Below are 11,559 nucleotides of genomic sequence, written 5' to 3' on the forward strand. Positions count from 1 at the left end.
GTTAAAATTACATATGTGGTTTGCATTTGCTGCTCATTATTTACTGTATGTTGACCTACAGAATTTATGAAAGGAGTGAAAGTCTCTTACTGAGCACATTTCTTTGGGACATTTAGGATTTCTTAGCATGTCTGTGGAGCAATGTAATGACACTGTGCTCAGTCGTGTCCGACTCTTTGAAACCCTGTGGACTGTAGCCCCCCAGGCTCCTCTGTCCATGGGATTCTCCAGGCAAGAATACTGGAGTGGGTTGCCATGTCCTTCTCCAATGACACTATAAACACCCATAGTGAACAGTTGTCATTGTCCAATACCGCTACTCTCAGAAACATCTTTGTCATGCTAATGAGGAATGAGATGCAGAAAATATCCTTCCAAGGCTCTGACCATCCTTAGCAGTGAACTCCAAACTCTTGGTGCCCAGCTGATGGAACTGAAGCACTCTGTAAATTACTTTCACTTATCAATTATATTGGTACTGTCCACAAATATATGCCACATCCATTAATGAAACATTGGAAAACCAAGGAAAGTTAAAACACTGACATCTCTTTCTAAATACTAAAAACTATGCCTTCTAAATTTACTGAAAGCTAAATTTGAATCTAAGACCACACAGTAAAGTCTTTATAACATATAATCTTTATTAATGAATCATAAAAATAATTTACACAATAATTTTTTAAAAAGACAAATTCCCATTGCTATAATGATATAACTCCCCAAACCAAATACTAAAAGTAAAATATATCTTCATATCAGCCTCTTGAGAAATCTGTATGCAGGTCAGGAAGCAACAGTTAGAACTGGACATGGAACAACAGACTGGTTCCAAATAGGAAAAGGAGTTCGTCAAGGCTGTATATTGTCACCCTGTTTATTTAACTTCTATGTAGAGTACATCATAGAAATGCTGGACTGGAAGAAACACAAGCTGGAATCAAGATTGCCGGGAGAAATATCAATAACCTCAGATATGCAGATGACACCACCCTTATGGCAGAAAGTGAAGAGGAACTAAAAAGCCTCTTGATGAAAGTGAAAGTGGAGAGTGAAAAAGTTGGCTTAAAGCTCAACATTCAGAAAACGAAGATAAATCTGAACAGTGTCAGACTTTATTTTTCTGGGCTCCAAAATCACTACAGATGGTGACTGCAGCCATGAAATTAAAAGATGCTTACTCCTTGGAAGGAAAGTTATGAGCAACCTAGATAGCATATTCAAAAGCAGAGACATTACTTTGCCAACAAAGGTTCGTCTAGTCAAGGCTATGGTTTTTCCTGTGGTCATGTATGGATGTGAGAGTTGGACTATGAAGAAGGCTGAGCGCCGAAGAATTGATGCTTTTGAACTGTGGTGTTGGAGAAGACTCTTGAGAGTCCCTTGGACTGCAAGGAGATCCAACCAGTCCATTCTGAAGGAGATCAGCCCTGGGATTTCTTTGGAAGGAATGATGCTAAAGCTGAAACTCCAGTACTTTGGCCACCTCATGCAAAGAGTTGACTCATTGGAAAAGACTCTGATGCTGGGAGGGATTGGGGGCAGGAGGAGAAGGGGACGACAGAGGATGAGATGGCTGGATGGCATCACTGACTCGATGGACGTGAGTCTGGGTGAACTGCAGGAGTTGGTGATGGACAGGGAGGCTTGGCGTGCTGCGATTCATGGGGTCGCAAAGAGTCGGACACGACTGAGCGACTGATCTGATCTGATCTGATCTTATCAGAGTCTAACTTTCAAAAACTGAAAGGAAATCTGTGTCAAAAAGAAAAAGTGTTGTTAGAATTTTAGGATCTTTTTAATATATATTGCACAAATTATATACATAATGTGGTTTTTAAAAGAGTCTTTTAAAACACAAGGGAAAAAAATATAATTTTCCTCACCTTCTTAGCAATAATTTAAGACCCAGGAAGTGGACATTGTATATTCTTTTCCCTCTCTGTGTTTCCAGGACATTCTGAGCAAAGAGGAGAACTGGAGCTACATCTGGGCTAACAGTTTTCAATTAGACAGTGTGTTAGCAGGTGGCTCAGATGGTAAAGAATTCACCTGCAATCCAGGAGACCCAGGTTCAATCTCTGGGTTGGGAAGATCCCAAGGAGAAGGGAGTGGCTACCCACTCCAGCATTTTTGCCTGGAGAATTCCTATCCCTCCCTGTGTTTCTAGGACCTTATGCAGCAAGGAGGAGACCTGGGGCTACACCTGGGCTAAGAGTTTTCGGTAAGATAGTAACTGAGGTCATATAAGCCCAAAAAGTGACAGAGAAATATGTTACAGTCTCATCCCTCTGGGGTTCCTTGAGCTCTGACAGACAGGATTGAGGGCCTTTTCAGAGCCATCCTCTAAGCTGTAATGAGAATGTGGTTATAAAGTGCAGTGCCAAGGGAAGAGTGATTCGTCTTCCTAATCTGTTCTCAAATCTTCTCACACTTGACCAAGAACAAGGCTGACAAATTCCCTCTTAGACTGCAAAAGTGACATGGGTCCCTGGCACAACAAAAACCGAATCTAATTTTTAATGCAAATGAAAAATAAACCCTAGCTACAATAAGCCCTTTGGGCTTCTGGTTAGTTCCTGGTACCCTTTACTGAGTAAACTCATTTTTCATTTTTTAAAAAAGATGGAAAATATCTTGTAGACTAGTTAGAAAATTATTCATACCAGCAAGTATTTTTGATCAATTTGCAAGAGTAATTTGTAATAAATAGTAACTATGTTAATTTCAGTACAGTACTATTGATTACATTTCAGCTTTACTAAAGTAAAATTATGTATACTCACCTCTAAAGCATTGATTTTTGTCATAAAATCTAAGAAATCTGTGTCAAATTCTGTCCTTCTTGGATCCAGAATGTCATACTGTTTCTTCTTAACCCCTTGATATATATTTTTGAATTTTATTGCCAAAATGTCTATTCCCTCTATGGTAGAATTGTTTAAGGTTGAGTATGTTTGCACAACAGTTATCATTTCTGTAATCTTAAAAACAAAAGTGTTATTTTATTTAAAAAATTAGCACCCTTCCCCAGAACAAACTCTTAATGAATCAATGATTTAAAAAAAATAAATAAATAAACAGGATCTAGAATCATATAAATAAACCCAACCAGAGGAGATAAAATAGAAGACAAATCTCTACTCCAGTCATTATTACCCTTGGACTATTTAAGACAGAAGATGTTTCAACATAAGGAAAGAGTTTACAGCCTTTCTCAGAATTTGATCACTTTGCCTTTCAAGAGGAGGAAGGGCAGGGACTAAAATCCCTTGCAGATGTCTAAACAGTTTAGGCCTTTTATTCCTCAAAATCACTTCACTGGATTCAAAAGCGTTACCGTCCTTCTTGGCACTCCCGACAGTTCTGATATGTAACACTAGCAATAAATCCACATTCAGAAAAAAGAAAGGCCCCACAATCCTGAAGGATGACTGCAGTCACTTCTGACCCTTAAAGAACACTTGGGAGACAACTACTGTTGGATTCCACTTACATGAGGTATCTCAAATAGTCAAATTCATAGTGTCAGAAAGTACACTGGTAGACTCCAGGGGCTGGCAGGTGGGGGTTGTAGGGGGAGGGGGAACAAGGAGTTAGTGTTTAATGGAGACAGTTTGAGTTTAGGAAGGTGAAAAATTCGGGAGACAGATGATGATAAGAGCTGTAGAGCAATGTAAATACACTTAGGGCCACTGAACTGTATAGATAAATATGGTTAAAATCGTATGTTTTATATTATGTAACTTTCGGCACAATAAAAGAAAACTGTTTTTTAAAAAGAACCCTGGGCAATCCTCATTATGAACGTTGCTTCAGAAACAGTTGGCTCCATCTCAACATACCAACACTACCTACTTCACCATAAAGAAAAAGTCTTTCATGTCCACAGGCTCTCAGCTCTTCAGTCTTCATCAGTGATTCCTCATCTTGATTCTTGCTCTGGAGAACAATACTCAAAGCTTCCCACACCTTCTCTTCTCTCCCACAAATGTTCAGGGTGAGAAGAAAAGAAAACTAAACACAGAGCTCTGGGAAACACCAATATTCACCAAAATTTACATGGCAGGAAGAAGAAGAAACAAAAGCTATATCATACACACTTAATTTCAGTTCTTTAGGGCAGACTAACCACAATACACCATCAAGTCTCCACCTACCAAAAGGTAACTTTCAGGCACCCTAAGCTGACACACTAGAATTTTCCTCACTTATTCCTTAAAGATTCCCAACATCTCTGCCCAACTCTGAGGTCTTGGCTCTCCAACGCCAAGCTCAATTCTGTCTGTCCTTTGACTTTGGAGTTGGTCATCCAGACATCTGAATCTCAGCTTTCCCTAACAGGATCTGGCTTAGCGTGCCTTTCTGTCTCTCCTTGACAGCTATTGAAGAGCTCTCAGGGCAGGTCCAACAGCAGTCCCTGCTGTGCCCCACTGAGCAGGGGAAGTCCACCGAGGCAGCTCAGTAACCACCTCTCAGTTCAGTTCAATCACTTAGTCATGTCTGACTCTTTGTGACCCCATGGACTGCAGCATGCCAACTCTTGGAGCTTACTCAAACTCATGTCCATCAAGTCGGTGATGCCATCCAGCCATCCAACCATCTCATCTTCTGTTGTCCCCTTCTCCTCCCACCTTCAGTCTTGCCCAGCATCAGAGTCTTTTCCAGTGAGTCAGGTCTTCACATCAGGTAGCCAAAGTATTGCAGTTTCAGCTTCAGCATCAGATCTTCCAGTGAATATTCAGGACTGATTTCCTTTAGGATGGACTGGTTGGAGCTCCTTGCAGTCCAAGGGACGCTCAAGAGTCTTCTCCAACACCACAGCTCAAAAGCATCAATTCTTCGGTGCTCAGCTTTCATTATAGTTCAACTCTCACATCTATACATGACTACTGGAAAAACCATAGCTTTGACTAGACAGACATTTGTTGGCAAAGTAATGTCTCTGCTTTTTAATATGCTGTTTAGGTTGGTTAGAGCTTTTCTTCCAAAGAGTAAGCTCCTTTTAATTTCATGGCTGCTGTCACCATCTGCAGTGATTTTGGAGCCCCCCAAAATAAAGCCTCTCACTGTTTCCATTGCTTCCCCATTTGCCATGAAGTGATGGACCAGATGCCATGATCTTAGTTTTCCGAATGTTGAGTTTTAAGCCAACTTTTTCACTCATCTCTTTCACTTTCATCAAGAGGCTCTTTAGTCCTTCTCCTCTTTCTTCCATAAGAGTGTTGTCATCTGTATATCTGAGGTTATTGATAATTCTCTTGGTAATCTTGATTCCAGCATGTGCTACATCCAGCCTGCATTTCACATGATATACTCTGCATATAAGTTAAATGAGCAGGGTGACAATATACAGCCTTAACATACTCCTTTCCCAATTTGAAACCAGTCTGTTGTTCCATGTCCAATTTTAACTGTTGCTTCTTGACCTGCATTCAGATTTCTCAGGAGGCAGGTCAGGTGGTCTGGTATTCCCATCTCTTTAAAAATTTTTACAATTTCTTGTGATCCACACAGTCAAAGGCTTTGGTGTAGACAATAAAGCAGAAATAGATGTTTTCCTGGAACTCTCTCGCTTTTTCGATGCTCCAACAGATGTTGGAACAACCTCTACAGGATTATAAAAAAAAATCCTGGCCACATTTCAGGGTAACTATCATGCCCCGTCTTCGAGCATCTGGAAACCAATATCCACCAATTACACCTGGGAGAGATGCCAGCCAGCCAAAGGATTCTTAGCACAGGAGAGTTGGAATAACCTAGCAGCCAGAATGCACTTCAAGTAAGGCCCCTGGAGAGTGCTGCATTGGCTCTGACTGTTGAGCCTTTGTGGCATGAAGTTGTATCCTTAAGATTGTAGGTAGGCTTCTCTAGAGGTAGGATGGGGGTGAGTGGCTGAAGCAGCTAGCCATTATCACCTACTCCCTCTAGGATCAGGAATGCTTGGGCTGCTACTTTACAGATGGATCTCCAGCACTAGACCTGACAGCAAAGATCTTTATTGCAAATGGGTTAACCATTAAGGTCCAGCCCTGAAGCCCTACCAAGCCTAAAACTGCACCCAAGTTGGTGAGGGTCCTTGCTCCTGGAAAAATGAAAAGTAACTAGGAATCACCTCCAGGTTTACATTCTAATGGTTTCAGACATATTAAACATCTCTGTGGAACAGGTTCTGATGATGGGACTCATTTATTCATTTGACCCATGCTGATACAATTCCAATTAGACATTTGTCCTCAAGACATTCCCACTGTTCACAAAACAGTCTCATACAACTTTTCCTAGATGCATCACCAAAAGCACAAGCGACAAAACAAACACTTGATAAATCAGACTTGATGAAAATTTAAAACTTCATGCTTCAAAGAACACAATCAAGAAAATGAAAAGATAGCCCGCAGCAAGAGAAAATACTTGAAAATCATATCTGATAAGAGACTTAAATCCAGAATACATAAATAATGCTTATAAACTCAACTATAAAAATACAAATAACTAAATTTAAAATGTGCAAAGAATCGGAACAGAAATTTCTCCAAAGAAGAAATACGAATGGACAATAAGCTCATGAAAAGATGCTCAACACCATTAGTCACCGAGTCATCAGGGAAATGCAAATCAAAACCACAGTGTGATATCACTTCACATCCACTACAATGGCTAAATTCAAAAGGACAGATAATAACAAGCATTACAATGATGTAGAGAAACTGGAACCCTCATACATTTCTTACGAGAATATAAAATGATGCAAGTACTTTGGAAAACAGTTTGGTACTCCCTCAAAAAGTAAACATGGAGTTATAATATGACCCAACAATTCCACTCCTATGCATAAACTCGAGAGAAATAACAACTCAAAAACACACACAGAAAATAGCAGCATTACTCGTAGTAGCCCAAAATGGAAAAACCCAAATGTCCATCAACTAATGAATGGACAAATAAAATATAGTATACCCATGTGAGAGGAGGGTATGGCAACCCACTCCAGTATTCTTGCCTGGAGAATCCCCATGGACAGAGGAGCCTGGTGGGCTACAGTCCATGAGGTTGCAAAGAGTCAGACACGACTGAGCAACTAAGCACACATACCCATATGATGGAATATTATTCTGCAATAAAGAGGAATGCTACAAAACAGATGAGGCTTGAAATCATCATACTAAACTAAAGGAGCCAGTCACAAAAGAGCACATATTATATGACTCCATTTATATGGAACGTCCAGAATAGGCAAATCTATAGAAACAGAAAGTAGATTAGCAGTTGCTTAGGGTTGGGTAGAGGGGAGAAAGGGGTATCATTGCTAATGGGCACAGGGTTTTCTTTTAGTGGGAATGAAATGTAAAATTAGATGGTGGTGATGGTTGCACAATCCTGTGAATATATTAGAAAATATTGACTTGAACACTTTAAATGAATAAATTATGTGGTATGTGAACTATATCACAATAAAGATGCTAGAGAAATAAACAAAAACAGAACCAATAGAAGTATGTAGGAAGGACCCAACTCAGTAACCTGGTTCTGTTCAGCACCCATACTTTCCCATCCTGGCATACCTAGGAAATGCCCTTCAACTTGCGTAATGTCCCCACCATTGTCCCAAAAATGATGAGCAGGTCCCTAACTACTCCCAAGACCTAGGGAGCTTGCAGAATGGTGGGGGCATGGGGAGGATGGTACCTAGATGGTATCTGTAGGCTTTCCAAAGGCTGACTGCAAGAAGACCCTGGGATGGGCTGCCCTATATGCACTGGCAAAACCTCACTTCTCTCCAGCCAGTGCTAAACAATGAATGGATCCAAGGTGCAGAAGTTTCTAATCCACATCTGCCCAGCAAAGACAGTACACACATAATGTCTATGTTAGACCATACATGCTGCCCTAGAAAGATAAGGTACCCACACATCCAGATATGAAACAACTACCTGGTTCTGCCAGGTACTGCACACATGTCATCTCACACCTGTTCTCAGCTGCTATGATGCCTAAGAGCAGAGACTTGAGTTCAAGCTCCATATGTGAAGACAGAGTTGAGGTCTCAAGAGAAGAGAAAGTCTACAACAGCTTTTGTGTGACTGGCAGAAGACAGTAACTAGGAATGAAAAAATAAGTTATAATAAAATGCAGCAATCTATGAGTAACATTGGATGAGTCAGATCAATAGTGAGATAAGAGATCTCAACAATGCTACATGAAGTATGAAATAACTGGAACACTATGGTTGGCAGTGAAAACTGTGGCTGCTTACCTTCTCCAATCTTTTGCAGAAAGCTTCAAATTTTCCAAATATGTACATTTCTGAAACCTCAAAAGATTTTTCCCCTGAGGACTCTAAAATCTGTTTCCTTGTTTTATGAAAAGATGCCTGATATTCCTTGAATAGAAAAATGCAGTCCTATGAGAGATTTAAAACGGGGTGATATATAGTGAGCCTTTTGTTCATAAGTGAAAAATTCAAAACTGCTATCCTCACACAGAACTGATCACAGCAGCCCCTCAACAGGGCTGTTGCTGCTAACATTAAAAATTCAAGTTCTCTGCTCACATATAGAAAGGTCTGTGAAAAATCAATATATTTTTTTCTATTTTACAAAATATTCTCATCTTATTTTTTTATTTTATTTTTTAACTTTACAATATTGTACTGGTTTTGCCATATATCAACATGAATCCGCCACAGGTATACACGTGTTCCCCATCCTGAACCCTCTTCCCTCCTCCCTCCCTGTACCATCCCTCTGGGTCATCCCAGTGCACCAGCCCCAAGCATCCAGTATCGTGCATCAAACCTGGATTGGCGACTCGTTTCATATATGATATTATACATGTTTCAATGCCATTCTCTCATCTTCTTTATTCTCATTATTTCCCCTTAACTCTTATCCTTATCAAAGTATGATATACACTATTTGTTGTCAGATTTTCATGGCTAATTAGAACTTTCAGGTAAAAAATGATGTATCAATTCTGTTATCAATTATCTATTCAGTTGGCACCTTTTAATCAGCATTATTCACATACAGGTATAAAAAACATTAAGGTTGTGTAGTGCTAATTTATTATGCAACTGTCATTTCTCCACAAGGAGAGCATAAAGTCTTTGATGGATACATTACTGAAATCCTAATATTTGACTAGATGGGGAAACAGTGGCTGATTTTATTTTGGGGGGCTCCAAAATCACTGGACATGGTGATTGCAGCCATGAAATTAAAAGATACTTACTCCTTAGAAGGAAAGTTATGACTGCATATTGAAAAGCAGAGACATTACTTTGTCAACAAAGGTCCGTCTAGTCAAGGCTATGGTTTTTCCAGTAGTCATGTATGGATGTGAAAGTTGGACTATAAACAAAGCTGAGCACTAAAGAATTGATGTTTTTGAACTGTGGTGTTGGAGAAGACCCTTGAGGGTCCCTTAGACTGCAAGGAGGTCCAACCATTCCATCCTAAAGGAGATCAGTCCTAGGTGTTCTTTGGAAGGACTGATGTTGAAGCTGAAACTCTAATATTTTGGCCCCCTGATGCAAAGAGCTGACTCGTTTGAAAAGCCCCTGATGCTGGGAAAGATTGAAGGCAGGAGGAGAAGGGGATGACAGAGGATGAGATGGTTGGACTGCATCACCAACTCAATGGACATGGGTTTGGGTGGACTCTGGCAGTTGGTGATGGACAGGGAGGCCTGGCGTGCTGCGGTTTATGGGGTCGCAAAGAGTCGGACACGACTGGGCAACTGAACTGGGATACCACTGGGCAGTTCAGCCAGGCAAAAAGAGAGGACAGTGTTACCAGTCTCCAGTAGGAACTCACTGTCATGTCAAGCAAACCAAACCATCTTTTAAAAAATGTTCAACTTTTTCAAAGCCACAAATGTCCAGTCAAATCTCTAACATACTGTCAGCTCCCTGGCTCTGACTCTTTCATCTCCCTCTTGAGTCTAGAAGGACCTATGTGATTACATTGGGCCCACTTTGATCATCCAGGATAACCTCCCCATCCTTAGTTCCTCCTACAATCTGAATTCCCCCTTGACATTTAATGTAACAAATTCCAGGGATTAGGATGAGGACATCTTTATTCTGTCTCCTTCAGCCACTAAATCAGAATTTCTGTGAGTGAGACATAGAAATCCATATGTTCAACCAGTTTCTCAGGTGATTCCTATAAACATTCAGGTTTCTGTAACTAGTCACACACCTACTTCTAACTATAAGAGATAGTCCCCCCATCTCAATCTCTAAAACAAAATCTTACACTCTTCAAGGTTACTGATAATTTTTCACTCAACTTCCTTGAGATGCTAGGAATAATATCCTTATCCTCCTGGAATATGCCATCTAATAGAAATTACTTCATATTATTTCTTCTCTACTAACAAATTCCTTCATGTTGGACAGATAAGGTCCTAAATAATAATTCTTTCCATTGTTTCTTCCAACCCATTTGAAAATTATTCCCCAAAACTATACAGTAGAAGTCTCCTGAAAGGATTTCAAATGTGATAGAAATTGGGTTAAACTAGAATTCAGAAAACCAAACTTTCATTTCTAATTCAGTAGGTAAATAGCTAGTGACCTGAAGGATATTAAAAGAATTATAAGAATAAATTGCTAAGTTCTATGTCAAGAGTTCTGGCTCCTGCTAATAGGTCAACTTGGAGGGAGTGATCTCTGCCTCCCACTCCCAAAATTAACACTGGAGAAATTCTAGAGGGCAACATGGAATCCAAAAAATAACAACAACAACAACAGAAATGATTAAACTTCCAGAAAGAGTATGGGTTGTTTTGAATCTGAGGATTGAGTGAGCAAGAATGATTAAGAAGACAATGGAAAAAGATAAGTAATACTGTTAATGAATAAGCGGACATAGTATATAATAAAGCAATAATAATATATTATTATAATTATATATAATAATAATATATATTATATTATATAATAATAAGATATTATCAACATTATAACAATAATTTACAAATTTTAGAAAACTTGAATAAATTCCTCAAAAATATAAACTTACCAAACTGACTCAAGAATAAATGAAATAAAAGTCAAAAAATTAGTTTTTAAAAAAATGAAACTATGTATTTTTTTAAAATATATGCCAGGGACTAATATCTAGAATATGTAAAGAACTCTTACAACTGAACAAAAGCAGAACAACTCAGTTCAAAAGTGAGTAAAGGATTTGAAAGCTATTTCTCCAAGGAAAATATACAAATTGCCAATATGTATTTGAAAATATGCTCAACTATTACTAGACATTAGGGAAATGCAAATCAAAACACAATGGGATAACATTTCACAGGCATTAGGATGCTATTATCAAAAAAGAAAAAGAAAAAATAACAAGCACTGGTGTGGATGTGGAGAAACCAGAACTCTCATGTATTGCTGGTGAGAACGTAAAATGGAACAGCAGCTATAGAAAACAGCCTAATGGTTGTGCAAAAAGTTAAATATATAATTGCATATGATCCAGCAATTCCATTTTTAGGTATATACTCAAAATAAAGAGACTCAAAGAGATCATTACACAACAGTGATCA

General features: G+C 39.1%; 1 protein-coding gene across 2 annotated transcripts in view; it reads right to left on the bottom strand.

Moving 5' to 3' along the window:
• DNAH8 (dynein axonemal heavy chain 8) overlaps positions 1-11,559 on the bottom strand; it is a 319,103-nt gene that overhangs the window by 274,202 nt on the left and 33,342 nt on the right. For both annotated transcript variants that reach the window (XM_070361456.1, XM_070361457.1), the window contains exons 11-12: positions 8,258-8,404; positions 2,787-2,984 (exon numbers count right to left, since the gene is read on the bottom strand). In XM_070361456.1, coding sequence (XP_070217557.1) covers positions 2,787-2,984; positions 8,258-8,404 — 345 coding nt within the window. The remainder of the gene's footprint in view (positions 1-2,786; positions 2,985-8,257; positions 8,405-11,559) is intronic.

This window comes from Bos mutus, chromosome 23, assembly GCF_027580195.1.
Source record: "Bos mutus isolate GX-2022 chromosome 23, NWIPB_WYAK_1.1, whole genome shotgun sequence".
Taxonomy (NCBI): domain Eukaryota; kingdom Metazoa; phylum Chordata; class Mammalia; order Artiodactyla; family Bovidae; genus Bos; species Bos mutus.